We start from the raw sequence: 19,474 nt of genomic DNA on the forward strand, positions 1-19,474 counted from the left end.
TGTGGAAGCAACATCACATAGGCATTTCAAGTCTAGGGAGACTGTCCTTAGAATACAATGCAGAATAGGATAGTTTTAAAAGTGTTTCATAGCCCTGCTTTAGATCAAGCACCACAGTTCTTTGGATTAGAGAATTCCAAAGATGCACAAGGCTCAAAGCAGAAATTCTCTCTCATTTCCATCTTAAATAGGCGACCCTTTTTCTGAAACTGTGGGGGTCGGTCAGCTGAATTGGCTAGATGGCCAGAATGTGGTACAAAATTACACGAAAAGCACTTGTTCAATCCCCGTAACGGCTGTGGTATTTCATGCTGGTCTGACTCCTTGCCTTACCCCATGCTTGATGTGGAATGGTGCCCCTCAAGCTATATAACCATTTGTCTCTCTCTCTAACATAGAGAGATGCCTATGATCCCTTGTGGACAATGGTTCATTACATTATATTATTCTGACACTATGCTCCATGGTTCTAGATTTCACCACCAGGGAAAACATCCTTTTAGCATCTACCCTGTCAACTGCTTCAGAATCTTTCACGTTTCAATAAGATCTCCTCTCATTCTTCAAAGTCAGAGGGTAATTATAGCACACTCAACTGTGAGTAAGAGAATTGTGGGTTCAAGCCCACATTGACTCATACACATAAACCTAGAATGACACTTCAGTGCATAACCGGGCATATGCTGCACAGTTGTAGAAGGTGTTATATGCAAGCAGACACAAAAGGGGACAAGAAAAGACCAGTTGGCCCATTGTGTCATTCCCATCTACCATTTACCTCATACCTCCCCATTCTCCCTTCAGTCCCCAAGTCAGAGCCATGCAATTTCCTGGGATCCCTCTGCCTGTTTTGGGACTTAAAAGATTACAATACACTAATCGAAGGAGAACAGGGGGTTCTACCAGGGGTTCCTGGCAAGCATTCACCCTCAAGCGACAAAATAAAATAAGAAATATTGCCGAAAAGAGACATTTTGTTTTTCATCTTGCACAATCATAAGAATACCAGGGGAAACAACAACTTTATGCTGTATGAAAAGAGAGTGCTGACTGGCTGGCAAGCGGACTCTGATTAGTAGAGGGGTTGCCGTGCAGAATGCACCAGTTAATGGTGACTGACAGTTAACTGCAAAGCATTGTTCGAAATTTAAACCAAGCAGATCGACTCTGATTGGTCAAGGCATTGCCCTGAGGAATGAGGCAGTGAATGGCTATCACCTACTTTGTTTAGCTGAAATAGGCACAATGTGTGTACATGTTCTTTCTGTCCACAAAGAACAAGGCCTTGTGTATTAATATACGTAGCTTCCAGTACACGCAAATGTACCACACTGAGAGCCCCACTGACAATCTTAAATTGGTTGTCAGTGTAATTGAGGAATATTTAGCAAACGTTGTCCAATTGCGGGATCACATCTAATGTTGGACACTGTTTTGAGTTTTGCAAGCATGGGCTGGTTGGGTATGGTCTCTATCTTCCCCATTGCGAACAGTGGAAGGGACATGCTGGTTGATATGATTTGCCAATCTTTGGGATGTATGGCCCACATACCTAACACTGGCACCAAAATTCACATACCACATCACGTATTTGTGAGATAGGCAGAATGTCTTTTTGGCTTAACAGCAGTATCTTGTTGGTGGCAAATACCACTCGAGTTGCTACTGCATAGTAGCAGCGTGGAACAGCTAGCTTCAACTGCTGCTTAAATGTTTGAGATACCTTGTCCTTCCAGGGTAGTGAGGTAGACTGGGCACTTTCCAGGGCCGAAAGTGACGGCCTTTAGGCCCATTCATGAGTTTGTGCGAAATGATCTGATCAGGGTAGCCATTATCCCACAGGGTGTCTTTGATGCGTTCCATTCCAGCATCAAGCTTGCATGGTGAACAAATGGCTTGGGCCCTAATACAAGGCTGCCAATAAGACCAATCTTATAGCACTTGGAACGGTAATAATCCCAACGTGTGTATTGACCAGTGAAGGTCAAGCCCTCTCAGAAACTTATGCTAGGCTAACTGGCCTATAGTTTCCTGCTTTCAATCTCCTCCCCCGGCCCCTTTTTAAGTAGCCTATGAAGTACTTTTGAATTGTAGTCACTGCTGTCATACTGCAACAGAAAGGGACACAGACATCACATATACAAACTGAGAACTCTTCTGATTATCGCTAAAAAAAATTCAAATAATTATTTTAAAAGTGCAAAAAGATTCAAGAAAATAACTATCACTTTCTTCCCTAAAAAATGCTCCAGGCTTTAAAATTTATGCTTAATTATGTAAATCTGATAACATTTCTGCACTGTATAGTTCAATTAAATGCAACAATATACCACAAAAATATATTTAAAAAAAAATCATAAAACATCAGAAATACACAGAATATGCGAGACAGAAAAGACAAATTAAAATCTCAAGTACGGACTCTGGAAAAACTGACCCAAACTGTTGCATCTTTACAGGTCTGTTGTGCACTTGCAGCATTTTCTGGTTTTATTTCCAGTATTTTGCAAGCTCCCACAAACTGTAATTTGACAATGACTTGATAATTTTTTTTTTGGTGTGGTGTTGATTGACAAATCAATTTTGGCCAGGGCACCAAGGAGGATATTTCATGCAACTGCCAATCCACAGAATCTTCCTCAACAACTAGCCCCTATTTCAACTCAGAAAATACATAAGCCTCCAGTTCTTGACTTTCCAGGTAGTGGAGCTCATGGCTTCTGGGTGTGCTGCCAAAGGAGCTTGTGCAAGTCGCTGCAGTGCATCTTGTAGATGTTACACAATGCACCCATGGTACGCTAGTGGGTGAGATGTTCCTCAAACTGACTGCATTCTCCTGGACAGTATCGATCTTCTTGAGTATTTGGCAACTGCACCTAATTGAAGAGAATAAGAAAACAGAAAATATGATGTCTTGACTCCTCTGATCAACAGCAGCTTTATTTGGTCAGTAATGGCTCCTATTTGTTTTTGTCATCAGATTGCTCAGTGATAAGTTCCCTTAAGGAATAGCGGAACAGTTGTCTTGAAGGGATAGGGTAAGGCTAAACATAGCTTCTTTATAGCAGCCATAAATAATAGCTGCACTTCAAGTCCCAACTAACCATGAGCAATGCCAGAGGCGGTCTGGTAAGGCTGCCATTTGCAGAAATGAATCAACAAGTGCTGGCCTCCTCCTACAACCAGGATGGGAGGAGTGTGCAGTTGATCAAACCCCACTTCTCCACAGGTCGCACCATTAGTTTATAAGATTGATTCACTCACCAAAATGGCCAATCATTTAACTTCACTACTGCCAACCAGAACAAAGGAGACTTTAACCAGGCTTCTTTCAATAAACACCAAACTTATCAGTGTATTATAAAACCAGTCATGTCAAATAGAAAGGCAAAGCTTATTAACATGCAGAATGGAATATGAAAGTATATGAATTACTCTTTCGAAACACCCTAAGTTGCAAGCATGACAAAAAAAATAAATAAAAATAGAGGAACTCTGCCAAAGGTTAAAAGTCAATGGCTTTGTGGAAAAGGAAAGATGGTGGAGTCCTTGAAATGGTGTCCAGGATATATAGTTGGTCTCTCTGTGCTGACCTGCGAAACAATCGATGACTCTTGCACTGCTTTTCAGGCAGACTCTAGGAAAACTTGCAGGTACTCTATTCCAGCACATGGCAACTTAGCAGCGGCTTATATTCATTTCCAGCTGTGGACTGGCTCTGGGCTGCAAAAAGGCCGCTGTCTTCCTTTCTCCAGTTGGTCCTTTCTCTTCTCAAAGGAAAACTAAAACCAACTTTTAAACACAGCTTTTCCAGGCATGGTTTTTTTTCAGAGCCATAAGCTACCATGTGGTCCATTTTGTACACAGTCCACCAGGGTCAGCAGTTTACAGATTCTTTATAACTGCTTAATTACCTTTTCTTGTAAAAGGGTGTTTTTTTTCCAGGAATAGTAATTAGAGTCTTGCATTAACTCTTGATGGGACAGTATCTTTTAAAACATACAAGCGTTTATTTGCCATATGCTTATCACTGAGCAATCTGATTACAAAAACAGATAGGAACCATTGCTGACCAGCAATGATGATGCTGGCTGATCAGAGGAGTCAAGACAATGCTTTCGACCCCTTGCTCTGTTTCCCTGTTTTCATCCCAATAGGTGCTTCACACAACATTTAAGAAGATCAACTCCATTCAGAAGTTGGGAGACACTTTATCCGAAAGCCTAAGCGGTGTGCACTGCTTAGACGCACTGCTACAACTTACCCCAGCAAATCTGCAAACTTGTCATCAGCAACATCACAGGATCGTTCACTGCTACAACAGCAACAGTGTGTGGTGCAGGCATGTACTAGGGTGATGCACAGGAAGGAAACAAGTACTTAAATCATTAGAGACAAATATTAGGACATGGTTTCTTCGGCAGCATCTCCAAAACCCACGACCTCCGCGACTTAGAGGGTCAAGGGTAACAGATATTTGGGAATGCCACGACCTCCAAGTTCCCCTTCAAGTCACACACCATCCCAACCTGGGCATGTATTTCTGCCATTTCTTCATTGTGTTGCAGGGTTTTCACTTAACCAAAACCATCTAACAGAACTTTGGAACAGCATGGACTACAGAGGTTCAAGCAGGAAAGCCCATCACCAACCTTCTCAGGGATGGGAAATAAATGCTGGTCTTGCCAGCAATTCTCACATCTCAAGAATGAATACAACAGACGGTAGATAATTGGTGAAAGTTGAGCTTCTATCATATGCTCTGCCTTTATTCAAGCAGTAAATCCCTGAACTTGCCTATCAGCCACACCACAAGATTTGCCTCTGCTACAACAAGAGTTTGCATTTTGAGAGTGCCCTTCTAGTGAGACATGTCTCAGGGTGTACATACCTTCTCTCTGTATCACCATGTAAAGCATTAGAGACAAATATCAGTGTGTGGTTTATATCCCCAAACCATAGACATTGCTCTTGCAGTTTATAATAATTTTCATCTGAGCCCTGAGTGCATTCACATGTAATTCCCTTCAAGAAGCATAATAATTTCTCATATAAAAGCAAAATCCAGTCATTTTCTTTTCTTAAATCTGAACTTTCTGAGGATTGCACACATAAAGATCAAGCCTTCTTCGCTAATCAGCTTCATGTGTTTGTTTTCGAGCACAGAATGATTTATTCCAGTACTTTGTAATGAATAGTACTGTTTCCAGCCCAAGGTTTCCAGCAAACAGTCCCAGTGCACACTAGACAGAAACAGTAATATCACCTTCAATCACAACGATGCTCTTTTATACTGATTAAGGTGAATGTTTTAAGTCCCAGCTTGGCTTAGTTGGTAGCAACCGTCTTTGAATCAGAAGCTTTGGATACAAATTCTATTCCTGGACTAAGCCCATAATCTAGGCTGCCATCCCAGCGGAACAAAGAGGGATGTTTTGTTGTCAGGAACGCTGTTGTTCAAACGATACATCAAGCCTGCGTGCCAAATTTTTTTGCTAATCGCTCCCACGAAGCATCTGTTACAATCCTTTTGGGGAAACTGTAAACCAAAATAATCAAATTTACTGAATGCCTCCCCAAATGAAGAAATTGCCGATAAAATTGCACTTTTTGTAACTTTTTCTTTAACACAAATCAGAAGCAATGAAAATTAAACATGAATTAACGGGCAAATGATATTTCAAATAAAAAGGTCAATGTCACTTTAAATAGCTGATACAACAAAGATACAGCTTCAACAACTACAAGCACCTGCATCACTCCCCACAGACATGTAGCACTTTGCGCTGTTCCAAATTCCAAAGTTCTCAGCTTCTCAGTTCTCAAACTCAGCTTCTCGTATGCAGGGTCTCTCACTTTCCCACTAAATCAATTCTGACCTTGAGCAGTGTGCACTGGCAGCCATATTCCATCTGAAGTCCCCCGAGACAGTCATCACCCAAATAGCACAAGTCTGCAGACCCTTCTGAGCTAGGCATACAACAGTCTTGATGGTACAGGTTTCCCAGAGGTTCCTTTATCCATCCCTTCAATAAACTCTGTCAAACGTTCTGGCCGGCTCTAGCAAAACTGAAGCAGCAGCAGTGAAATCGTTCAATTCACAATTTATGCCCTAACCAAGTCTTTGGCTTTCTGAAATAAAAACAGAAAATGCTGGAAAAGCTCAGCAGGTCTGGCAGCATCTGTGGTGAAAGAAACAGAGTTAACATGTTGAATCCATGTGACTCATCTTCAGAGCTCTGTTTCTCTCCCCACAGGTCCATAGATGCTACCAGACCTGCTGCATTTTTGCAGTATTTCCTGTTTTTATTTCAGATTTCCAGCATTCGCAGTACTTTGCTTATATCTTTGGCTTTCTGTCCTGTTTAACTGTATTTTACACACATACAACGCCTTCTCTGTTCTCTCTGCTGTTGGTACCGCTTCTAGGTCATAGGTCACCAGGTCACATGGACCAGCATTTCTTATTATGCAAGAAAATTGCTGGGAGATGATCAGGTGCTATTTAAATGTTGATCTGCCTTTTATTTGAAGTTCAGCAAAAGACAAATGAACAAGTTAAAGTTGGGCAGATTAGGCTTGACAATATGCTTGGCAGTTTCTGGTCAGTTCCCAAAATTAAAACTCCTATTTATGCCCTCAGTTGTGTACAAACAGCCCAAGACACTTCACAGGAGCATTATCAAACAGAATTTGACATTGAGCCACCGAAGGAGATATTAGGACAGCTGGCCAAACACCTGATCAAGGAGATAGGTTTCAGGAAGGTCTTAAAGGAGGAAAGAGAGGTAGAAAGGCTGATAGGTTTATGGAGAGAGTTCCAGAGTTTAGGATCTTGGCCACTGAAGACACAGCAAGGAGGAATGTAGCACTCAGAGGGTTGTCAGGCTAGAAGCGGTTACAGAGATAGGAAGGGGGGGCCAGATAGGGATTTGGCTTCAATAAATTGTTGAAATGTCAAAACAAATAACCAAGTATTTCATATTTCAATGGGCGGAATTTTCCGTCCCCCGCTGGCGTCAAGCATCATGGCGGGCAAGAACGGACAATATGGGAGAAAGGCCAAAAAAATTGGTTACATGCCATCATGAAACCGCTTTGCGATCGTCCGCTCCACCCGTTAATGCCAGACCGCCTTTCCCGCTGCCGCACATCGGGAATGCTATTTTAATACACCTGCATATCATTATAAGCCCTGTTCACCGGAATCCACATCCCCCCCCACCGACATCAAATTTCTCACCCACATCAGCGGGAAAACAGGCCGGTGCAGAACACGTCTTGACAAGTGTGGCGTGCAGAAGTTGGGACTCGCCGCCAAATCCTTGCTCACATCGCGGGCAGCCAAGGAGCAGAAGATGCTGGAGCCCTTCAGCTACCGGACCCTGGAGGAACACGTGCATCGCATGCTGGGTAGATTTATATGGACATGCCTCCGCCACGAAGCTCACAGAAGGTGGAAGGTCACCGTTGAGGATCTGCTTCGGGACATCAGTGTCTTGGCCATGGGTTGCTACAGACGATCGTCAAGGGAGTGGAGAGGAAGGTCCAGCTGTGAGTGGGAGAGGAAGGTGTACTGGGGGGCGGTGGGAGAGGAAGATTGAGGTTTGACTGGGAGAGGACAGTGTACTGAAGGGGTGGGGTTTGGGAGGGGGAGAATGATGGTGTCAAGGGAAGGGGGGAACACTGGTGTCAAGGAAGGTGAGGTCGGGAGGTGGGGGGAGGGAACGGTTGTGTCAAGGAAGCGAGGGGGAGGGAGTACAGAGGAGGGGGGTGTAATCGGGGGGGAATGTGGCAACTGAGGAGGTAGGTGTAAGGAGAGAGGAAGATGTAAGGGGAGGTTCAGAGGGGGAAAGAAAGAGTTTGGATGGAGGAAGAAGTCCAGGGGGAAAGGAAGGAGTAAGGGTGGGGCAAGGACTAAGGGTGGGGCAAGGAGTAAGGGTGGGGCAAGGACTAAGGGTGGGGCAAGGACTAAGGGTGGGGCAAGGACTAAGACCGGGGCATGTCCAGGTGAATGTGCAAGGGAGGGGTCTGAGGAGTCAATGACTGCCTCCTAGGGAGCAAAATGAAGGTGGTCATGATAGGAAGGAATGGTGAGAATGAGAGAGGGCAGAGTGAGCCGGTAGGGTGGGAGAGTGTGGGTGTGATAGTAGCAGTAGAAGGGGCAGCGACGGTGGTTGGTGGGGACTCGGAGGCAAACATAGACCATGGGGGTGGGAAGGAGGAGGTTGGGGAGGTCATTGTGGATGGGGATGGGATTCTCGAGAAGATAGCGAACATGCACATTCACCTGGATATCCCGGAAAGAAAAATGCTCTGGCTGGTAGGTGACGGTGTGGAGGTGGAAGGTGATGCCGGGGAGTCAACAACGATGGGGGAAAGGGCATGGGTGACTGGGGGAGGGGAAAGGATGGGGGAACTGAAGACATACATCACGATAACTATCTTACAAAATCAAAAAAGTAAAAGAAAACTCATGTTGGGCGGGAACAGGTGCTGCCTGGGAGTGTGATCAGTGGGTGTGTAGTGATGCAGGTCAGCTCAGATGGACAACTGAAAGAGAACCCCAGCAGACAGCATTGAAAATGCTCAGGAGATGAGTGTGAGGGAGAAAGGATCCACCTGCCTGGGACAGTGCTTGCACGAGGCTCCGAAAGGCCCTGCCACACACACACTTTTCCCTCCAGGATCACTCCTGGGCTGGCTGTGTGCAGTTGAACCGTTGGGAAATGCAGGGGCAGGATTTGCGAAGCCTGCAAGTGAAGCTGAAGGACATCATTACACATTATTCAGTGAATACATTTTCCAATTATAAAGAGACAAAATGTGCTCACCCATGCAAACATTTGTGATCAGAAATTGTTAACTTTGCTAGACCTACACTTCTAGGTGCTGCCCTGACATCCGCAGCAAGGCTGGAGGCAGCCTGTGCAATGGTCGGCCCTGTTGCCTCTGATAACTTCGGCGTGGGTCCTCTGGAGAGCCAAAGCCTTGGAGGCCCCGGTTTGCTTTGGCTGTCCTCCTGTGGGCCAGTTGCTCCCGCTGTGGTGACGGAGGGAGAGATTGAGGGGGGGTCACAGGCAAAGGGGACTGGGAGGGAGAGGACAGCCTCTGAGATTACTGAGTGGATGACCCAGGGCTGTTCAGCTGCTGCTCCTCCTCCTCCCTTCAGGTGCCCGGCTGCCCCAGCTTGTCTCCTTGGGAAAGGAGCACTTGGAGGGACATTGAGGTGCCCCATTTCTCTCTCGCATTGTCACTGCAGGAACTTACCCATGGCTCCTGTGATGGAGTGCAAGTCTGCGCACATCTCTGCGTTCTGCTGGACCAGGGTCTCCAAGGCGTCTGTCATCCTTCCCATGGAGACCTCCATACACAGACACGTGGGCACTACTTCATCAGAGAACAGGCGGACGCACTTCTCCGACTCGCGTGCCACTCTGTTGAGGGCTTCCAACAGTTCCGCATGATGTTCCCCTGCCTTCTGCTGACTCTCCAGGATGAATTGGAAGGCCAAATCCAGAGGCCCATCATCTGGCTCAGACCTCACAGATGCCTCTTCCCCAGCAGTCCTCTGTGTGCTCGGCTGAACCAACCTACCTCCTGCTGCAGACACATGTCCATGTGGTGACCACCAGATTGTGAACCCAAGCCGGCTCTAGATCTAGGTCCCATCGAGGTGTGTCTCTCTGCGCTGGTGGAGGGTGTGGGTAAACGCTGTGACGGGTCTTCCAGGTTGCTTATTTCCAGCTTTTCAAAGGAGGTGGTGTCCTCTTGGCTAGAGGTGAGGACCTGGATGGAGCTGAGGGGCTGGCTGACTGAGGGGGTCAGTTGCTTGGCAGAGCTCCCTGCGAACCAAAGGAAAGATGATTGGTGCATGGCAGCACTCACAGTTGTGTTGAGAGAGGGATGATGTGCTGCAGGGTCCTCAGGTTGGTGTTTGCCACTGACCTCACCATTGCCACAGGCATGGTCCACAACCTCACCAGTCAGCGCTTGGCACGCTCCTCAAAGTGAGTGAGGGGTCTAATGTGGGCCACTCCACCACCGGTCTGGGACCTCTCTCTGCTGCTGTGAGCCAGCCTCCCCTGCATGAAAAAGATGGACAGAGTGTGAGCAGGACGCATTGCACTGCATGGAATGTTTGTGTGGTGAGAGGGGTCATGGATGGGATGGGAACGCGAGCTCCAGAGGCTGTGAGCCTGATGGAGATGTGAGGGTGTGTGTGAGAGATAGTGGTGTTGTCCCTTGAGGTGTAAGATCCCTGTGGATGTGTGAAGGGCTTATGTGTTCAGAGTGGAGATGGTTGACTTACCCTGGAGGCACGATGAGATTGTTCATCCTCTTTCTGCACTGGATGGCCAAGCTCTTGTGGGCAGCGTTGGTACTGACCACCTCTGTCACTGCCTCTCAAGCCAGATTGGTGATGTTCCTGTGGCCATAGCGGGGGTAGAGGACATCACGGCGGGCCTCCACAGTGTCCACAAGACGTTCCAGGGGTGCTGCACGCTTCTTGCCTTTGGGGGCCATGTCTTCTGTGCAGCAGTCCTGGGCTGGAAACACAGAGGTGTGCACATGGCTGCACTTTAAAAATGGTGTCCGGCGTGAGGAAGCGGTGAGGTGACGACTTGGCGAGCGAATCGGAGGCCGTCCTGCCAGCGAACTGGCATGTTTCCTGGGGATGTGTTGATTAATAAGGTGGGATGGGACGATACAAGCGCAAAAACCCACCATTGCGGCCGGTGGGTAAAACTGATTTCCCACCCGCTCCCGCACTTAATGCAAATCTGGGACAATTCCACTCAATGTCTCTTGCATACAGGCCTAGTCATAATAAGTTATACATCATTATAGTGCAGACATTTCAATACATATGATGCAGAGTGATGATGACAGAGGCTTACACAATGGCTTATAGGCAACTCTAGGAACTTGCATCAAAATTTAGGTACAATTATTTAACTGCACACTGAATCAATGGCATGCAAGGCTGACTCGGACCTCTGAATGAATGGAGAACTACCAAAGCTGAAGAAGAGACATACAAACTCGAAACATTAACTGTTTCTCTCTCCACAGATGCTGCCAGACCTGAGTTTTTCCCGCATTTTCTGTTTTTATCTCAAAAAGGCACTCCTTACTCCTAGACTTGGCGACAGGATAAAGATCTCAATCCCATCACTGCCAAATACCTCAAAAATGTACCAAACTGTGTTATAACCTCCCAATGAAAGCAGCAGCAATGTCATGTTGTCTGGAATGCACCCAGTATTCTGGGCTGTCCTGTAACCAGAGAATTTTACATACCATGACGGAAAACAAAATCGATGTAGTATATTAGAAAAGAACCAAAAACTCAAGGTTGATGAATGAGTAAGAAGCTGTCTCAATTCTGGTCAATTGATCATCCTGCTGGGACATGAAAACTAGCTGCAAGTGGGCATTTTAATTGCCTTTGGATGCAATGAGGTAAATATGTACGGGAACTTTCTGTTCCCAGTATTTCATGCATAACTGCAGCTGGCTTCCCTACTACAGGATGTGACTATTCAGGGGAAATTCTTGTCCTCGAATCGCAATTACCACAATTGAAAATGATTGGATATTTCCTTGAAAAACAATGAGATCTGCCTGGAATTTCCTCCACCCACAGTAGTGTACGGGCAACGTTCATCAAACATGTTGACAATGATCGTAAATCTTTTCAGTTCTCACCTATGGTTTTAATTCTATGGGGTTGGTCGGTCCTTCACGACATAATTATACAAACTGTTCCTACTTAATATCATGTCTTTTCTTTTTTGAAAAGTAATATTATTTAATGATAAATTCACCATTTCTTGTGCCAGCTGGGTATTTATTGCCTCTCTCTATTTCCACCCCTGCTCTCATGAGGGTGCAGACCAGCAGATGCACGGGTACTTACATCTGCTAATACCTCGGCAATGTGTTATTTTTCCATCGGTGAGATTAGACAATGAGTGTTGGCAAGCTACTTGACCAAGCGAGCATCACAACCTAATCTGATCCCAACAGCCATTTGCGGGTATTTTTGAGTATGTCATTGGATAGCATTTTGAAACAAGATAGCATTGGTTGTTTTCTTTCCCTTCCTTACCCAGGAGAATTGAAGTCGACTAAAACAACCCTTAAGTAACTCAGTTGCTGCACGAGCTAGGCTCACTTGGTAGCATTATTGCCTTTCAGGCAGGAGGTCAGGCAGCAAGTCCACCCTGAGGCCCAAGAAGGTAAATCTAGGCTGAAATTCCAGTGCAAGATTGATGCACTGTCAGTGCTGCCATCTTTCAGATCAGACATTAAATCGAGGACATATCTAATCTTAGGGGACTAAGGAGCAGGAGTAGGCCATTTGGCCCTTCGAGCCAGCTCCGCCATTCAGTAAGATCATTGTTGGTTGTGATCTGGTTGTGGTCACAACTCCACTTTCCTGTCTGTCTCCATAACCGTTGACTCCCCTGTCTATCAAAAACCTATCGATCTCAACCTTGAATAGATTCAATGACCCAGCCTCCACTAATTCCTGGGCAAGAGAATTCCACAGACCAACAATCCAGTGAGAGAAAAAATTTCTCCTCATCTCTATCTTATTCTTAAACTGTGTCCCCCAGTTCCTCTGCCCCACAAGAGGAAATGTCCTCCAGGTATCCACACTAGCAAGTCCCCTCAAGATCTTATATGTTTCAATAAGATCACCTCTCATTCTTCTAAACTTAAAATGGGTAAAGGCTCAATCTGTTCAACCTTTCTTCATAAGGTGAGCCCCTCATCTCAGGATGGCTGAAAACTCTGTGACATTATTTCAGAAGAGAATAGGGGAATACCCCACTGTCCCAGCTAGTATTTTTCCCTCAAACACCACCACAAAAACCAGGTTAACTGATCATTAATTAAGTTGCCATTATACGGAACGTTCTGTCCAAACTGATTGTCATACTGCATAACAACATTCACAGCACTTAATTATAAATTATTGTATGTGAGGAATTTTGGCAGATGGATACAGCTTGATACAACAGCTTGTATTTATATATCTCTGGACATATGAGCCAGCTCGACAGAACTTTTGTTCAAGTTTAAAGTGAAAGTATTTCTCCTTGATAGATGTTGCTAGTCGTTAACATAATAGCAAATATCTGACTATTTTTCTCTTTTATCATTCACATTTTTTTATGCTCTAAGGTAATCTCAAGCTCTTAATACTCATCCTGCTTACTCTCCTTTTTGAATCAGCTTTCTCCCATTGTAAATGTGTAAACTCATGTATCATAATTAACTGTAATTATCTCAGTGTATAACATGAGGGTCCAGCTTTCTGGCTTTCTTTCCTACCCATACGTCATCACTCATGTCTCTCTCCCTTTCCATCGAGGGGAGTCATCCTTCAAGGAAATGCTTACAACCTCCCACTCCTGTATAAACATATAACAATAATCCATATGTACAGATGTATTTGAAGCTCACAAATGTCATTTATATTATATATGTACTGTATGGAAAGAACTAAATATAGTGCCTTTACTATAAAAAAAATCACCCCAAGGCACTTGACAGAGAAATAATCTGACTAAAATGGACGTTGAGCCAAAGAAAGGGAAATTAGGGGCGAGACAAAGAGGTGGGTTTATGGATAGTTTTGAAGAAAGATGGGAGATCGAGGGGAACACAAAAGGGTTTCCAGGGTGTGATTAAATCCACCAGTGGTGGGGGAAAGGGAGTAGTGAAGTACAATGGGCCATACTCAGAGAAATACAAAGTTCTTGAGAGCAGGAATTGTAAAGCTGAAGAAGGTCACAGAGTGAGGGAAGTGTGAACCATGAAGGAATTTACATACACGGATGAAATTTTTAAATTGGAGGCAGTGGGGAACCAGGAGCAAATGTTGGGGAGATAGGTGAGACGGACCTAGTGCAGGATTGAATTTGACTATCCCTATGTATGTTGGAAGATCAGCCAAGGTTGCATTGAAATAGTCCAACCAGCGAGTGAACCACCTTGAACCTGCAACCTTTCTGATCGGTACCACACTGCACAGAACATCCGACAATATCTCTGTCCAAATTGTACTGCAGTTATTAAGTACATCAGGAAATTTTTAAAAAATGTTGGTACTGCACTACAAAGAGTTAAAACAAAAGTAAAAACCAAAGTAGATTTCATCACTGCGCACTGGAAGAATTCAAACCAATTTACAGTTAATTTACAAAACAAGTGCAAAGTAGAACAACAAAAAAACCCTCAGTAGGCCAAACAGAATCCCACCAAATCTAAACTGTGATTACTTTAATGGCTTTTTTTGCTACAATCTCAGAATGTAATGATTTTTCTCTGTTAGCACAAGTAATCATTGCCAGATGGTAATTATAGTCAGTTAGATGCCCAGCAATACATCTCAGCAGGCCAGGTTCACTGCCTCTGCTCACCACCCTCACTTTCCAATCAATGAACTTAGCAGAACCAAAACAAACTCTGTTTAAAAATTATTTTTTACTTCAATGTGAGTTTAGGGCGGAGTGGTAATGTGTCTGCTAAACAAGACGGTTCATCCCAATTAGACTTCCACCCAGTAATATTCCCCATTGGATATTGGGCACATGCAGACCTGGCTAATCTGATGGCAACCCCTGTTGTCGGCTGTTCCTCGATTCAAGGGTGGCGTCTACTCAGGATCATGAGTTTCTGCCATGGGTCTTCATGTGACTGAGCAGGCCAATTTTTGATGCACAGATTTTTGGGCACAAGGGGCAGGATACATTTCTTGAATAGTGGAATCCAGAATACAGGATTTGTTATTTACTATCAATATCTGGTGGTTATTATTGACCAGAAACTGAACTGGATTAGCCATATAAATACTGTGGCTACAAGAGCAGGTCAGAATTCTGCAGAGGGTAACTTACCTCCTGATTCCCCAAAGCCTGTCCACCAAAGCAAAGTAGTCAAGAGTGTGATGGAATACTCCACTTGCCTGAATGAGTACAGCTCCAACAACACTCAAGAAGCTTGATACCATCCAGGACAAAGCAGCCTGCTTGATTGGTATCCCATTCACCACCTTCTACATCTGCTCTCTCCTCGATCAACGCACAGCGGCTAGAGTGTATACCGTCTACAAGATGCATGGCAGCAACTCACCAAGGCTCCTTTGACAGCACCTTCCAAACCTGCAACCTCTACCACCTCACAGGACAAGGGCAACAGATGCATGGGAAGACCACAACCTGCAAGTTCCCCTCCAACCCACTCACCATCCTGGTGTGGAAATATATCACCGTTCCTTCACTTTGCTGGGTCAAAATCGTAGCACTCCCTCCCTAACAGCACTGTGGGTGTACTTACACTACATGGGACTGCAACAGTTCATGCAGGCAGCTCACCACCACCTTTTCAAAGGCAATTAGGGTTGGGCAATAAGCTAGCTGAGTCAGTGATGTCCACATCCCATGAAAGAATAGAAGAAAAATTTGCTTCCTTTTCATTCTTCTCTGCTGCTGCTCTGCCTCATTATTAGGATGTTGTGACTCAAAGTGTGATGCAGCATGAATGATAAGTTGTTGCCACTCGGAATGATTGGTAGCAAGTTCCTCCCAGTCATTAATGTCAATACTTCTGCGCTTCAACAAAAGTTTCAGAGTGTCTTTGAAGCATTTTCTTTGTCCTCTGGCACATTTGCCATTTGAGAAAACAGTACCTGGTGGGGGGGTGGGGGATTTTGGCAATCTGGACACAGTGTCCAGTCCATCAAAGTTGATTTTGAAGGAGTTTTTCCTGAATACTTATGGAGGTGGATCCAAGAAGGACATCACTGTTTGTTCGATGGTCCTCTCAGTGAATGGGGAGGATGTGACAGAGGCATTGCCTATGGAATTTCTCTAGCGTTTTTACGTGTTGTTCATATACTGTCTAGGTCTCATTGCAGTACAGGAGTGTGGTGATGACAACTGCTCTGTACACTAGGACTTCTGTTGACTTGCAACGGTCTTCACTGACAAACATTCACTGCTGTAATTTGTAGAAGGCTAAGGAAGACTGTGTCTTGACAAGGTGGAAGAAGGCTGCACCAGCAAGATGGTCCTAGTCATCGTGCTTCAACACTTCACCAAAATCTGACACCAACCCATCAAGATCATGTGGACAATGATGGTGTCCCAAGCTCCCCAAAGTCACGCAAATGTTTCTACCAGGGTCCATTTGCCAAGTCTTGTGGCGATGGAAAATTGGCGACAGGGAAAGTGCTGTGAACCTGGGTGTCTGCAGTCAACCACCTGCACACAGGAGACAGATGCACTAAGGTCACTGGACACCTGTGTTGGGATATGGGTGTCTTTGGGCAGCAGCATCTGCGACTGAGCAGTTTTCTTAAGGATACCCTCTGCTCACCCCAAATGGGGAGGGGGGTTAGAAAAGATGCCCTAAAAATAGGCTGTCCCACTTTCTCCTGGCTGGGGAACCTTTCCCTGCAGGATCACCACCTTCGTGGTCAAAGAAAGAAAACATTAAGTGTTGCAACCTGGAATGTTAGAACACTCGTAGATAATCTCAAGAGTGACCGCCTGGAACGAAGAACTGCAATCATATCACATGAGCTATTGAGACTCCAAATTGACATCGCTGCCCTCAATGAGGCCCACCTCCCTGGGGAAGGGGCAGCTGAAGGAACAAGCAGGGGGATACACCTACTGGATAAGGAAAGATCGACAGCGGTGTCCACAGAAATAAAAATATAAAATGCTGGAAAAGCTCAGCAGGTCTAGCAGCATCTGAGGAGAGAGAAACAGAGTCAATGTTTTGAGTCCATATGACTCTTCTTCAGAACTAAAGGGAAGTAGAAATATGATGGATTTTATACTTTTTAAGAGGGGTGGAGCAGGTGAAGCAAGATAGAAGGTCAGGGATAGGTGGGAGCTAAGGAGAGATTGACAAAGATGCCATGGACACAAGGCAAAGGGAGTGTTAATGGTGGTGGTAAGAACTGAAGAGGTGTTGAGAGTGGCAGAATATGTTAATAGCAAAAACAAGGGTCAGTGCTCTGCGAAAGCACAACATAGAAACAAGTAGCAGATGGCCCTGCGGAGGTGGTGGGGAAAAAGGATTTAAAAAATTGAATGAGTAAATTTTTAAAAAATGAAAATAAATAAAAGTAAAAATTAAAATTAAAATAAAAAAAAGGATTAAAAAGTAGAGTTGGAGGAGAGAGTTCATTGTCTGAAGTTGTTGATCTCAAAGTTAAGTCCAGAAGGGATCAAGGTCTCCTCTACATTGGGGAGGCTAAACGCAGACTGGGTGACCGCTTTGCAGAACACCTTCGCTCAGTCCGCAAGCATGACCCAGACCTCCCTGTCGCTTGCCATTTCAACACTCCACACTGCTCTCATGCCCACATGTCTGTCCTTGACCTGCTGCAATGTTCCAGTGAAGCCCAACGCAAACTGGAGGAACAGCACCTCATCTTCCAACTAGGCACTTTACAGCCTTCCGGACTTAACACTGAGTTCAACAACTTCAAACCATGAACTCTCTGCTCCATCTCTGCTCCTTTATTAATCCATTGTTAAAAATTTTATTTCAATTTTAAATTTTTTCATTATTTATTTTCATTTTTATTATTTATTTATTTTTATTTATTCATTCAATTTTTATCTTTTTTCCCCAATCCCACCCCCCACAGGGCCATCTGTCACTTGTTTCTATGTTGTACTTTCACAGAGCACTGAGCCTTGTTCTGCTGTTAACACATTCTACCACTATCAGCACTTCCTTTAGTCTTTACCACTACCATTAATACTCCCTTTGTCTCGTGCCCATGACATCTTTGTCAATCTCTCCTTAGCTTCCACCTATCGCTGACTTTCTATCTTGCTTCACCTGCTCTACCCCCTCTCAAACAGTATAAAATCCATCATGTTTCCACTTCTCCTTAGCTCTGAAGAAGTGTCATGCGGACTCAAAACATTAACTCTGTTTCTCTCTCCACAGATGCGGCTAGACATGCTGAATTTTTCCAGTATTTTATGTTTTTATTTCAGATTTCCAGCATCTGCAGTATTTTGCTTTCATCCTTGTTTCCACGGAGTTGGTTTTGCCATCTGGAAAAGGATCTTGGATGCACTGCCAGAACTCCCTAGATCTAAAGATAAAAAAACTCATGACACATCACCCACAGCTCAGCCGTTAAGCAATATGCCGCCATCATCAGCTCTTATGGCCCAACCCTGGACTCCCATGAAGATATTAAGGAAAAGTTCTATTTTGACCTTGATGAAGTCCTCACTGCCATCCCAAAAAAGAAGTAAACAATCATCCTTCTGGGGGTCTTTAATGGCAAGCCCTTGCTTTTACAGATGCAATAGCCACAATTGAATGCAAGAAAAGAATAATTTGAAGAATTCATTCATGTAAACCAGGGGCTCACATTATTGGGAAAAGCAGCCCCATTAATCATTATGCGTGGGGCTACTGGTTTTCCATCTTGAAGGAAAACCAACTGGACTTGTGAATTCATTCCGCGAAATACCAGTACATTATCAGTAAAATATACCAGCAAAATATCATGAATCCCAAATCACAAAAATGAAATTTGATGTTCAGTCACTGTGGTCTCAGTTCTAATGATGCATTAAAGCTACATAAACATTTGGAAATAAATTTTAAACAAAATAAACGTCAAATAATCACCAATTACCCCTAGACCTAACAGGCTAAGACCTTCCCTTCTCTTTAAAAGAAACACTAGACTTGACTCTGAATGCAGCTCTTCATTCGTGCAGACAGAGGAAAGCTACAGAGGCCTTTTAATGTTCTTTGAGCAGGCTATTACCTTAAGGGACGGAATCTCCACACTGTCGTTAACACTGACAGATCCAGAGAGGATGGTACCCGTCATCACTGTGCCCTGACCCTTGATCAAGAAACAGTGGTCCACAGCCATGAGGAAGGTTCCAGAGGGATCACGTTTTGGCATGTATGTCTGTGATATCAGGAGCTGTGACAGGGAGAGAAAAAAATACAGGAGTCAGGGAGGTACAGAGAATAGAAACAGACACTGGATAGACCTTTTTTTATAAAGCAGGCATCATGTTTCAGTCATATTACTGCTGATTGAAGTATAATCTGAAACTTCATGATCAGTTCACAGTTTTCATCTGTTTAGTATGCTCACTTGAATTTCACTGAGCTGCAAAGGGAGTGCGTGAGAATTTTTTATATATGTACTCGAACTGTGAAAACACTGAGCAGTAATTACAAATCCAGTCCTCCCAAACTTGAGTTTACATAAGAACAGAGGTAGGCATTCAGCTCCTCGAGCCTGTTACAAAGGAATATAGGAAATAGAGGAAGTGTCCATTCGGCCCCTCGAGCCTGTTCCACCATTCATGTCTGTTCGGTATTCTAACTCCATCCAGCTGCCTTGGCTCCATGTCCTTGGCTAGTAAAAATCTAGTGGTCAGGTTTACATTTT

General features: G+C 44.5%; 1 protein-coding gene across 2 annotated transcripts in view; it reads right to left on the reverse strand.

Annotated features, from left to right (window-relative positions):
* Positions 1-19,474, reverse strand: part of eefsec (eukaryotic elongation factor, selenocysteine-tRNA-specific) — a 445,969-nt gene that overhangs the window by 294,545 nt on the left and 131,950 nt on the right. Inside the window, exon 4 of one of the 2 annotated variants that reach the window (XM_041192566.1) lies at positions 18,833-18,997. The exons of the other annotated variant lie outside the window; for it this stretch is intronic. Coding sequence (XP_041048500.1) covers positions 18,833-18,997 — 165 coding nt within the window. The remainder of the gene's footprint in view (positions 1-18,832; positions 18,998-19,474) is intronic. 2 annotated transcript variants of the gene reach the window in all.

Source organism: Carcharodon carcharias, chromosome 7 (assembly GCF_017639515.1).
Source record: "Carcharodon carcharias isolate sCarCar2 chromosome 7, sCarCar2.pri, whole genome shotgun sequence".
Lineage (NCBI taxonomy): Eukaryota > Metazoa > Chordata > Chondrichthyes > Lamniformes > Lamnidae > Carcharodon > Carcharodon carcharias.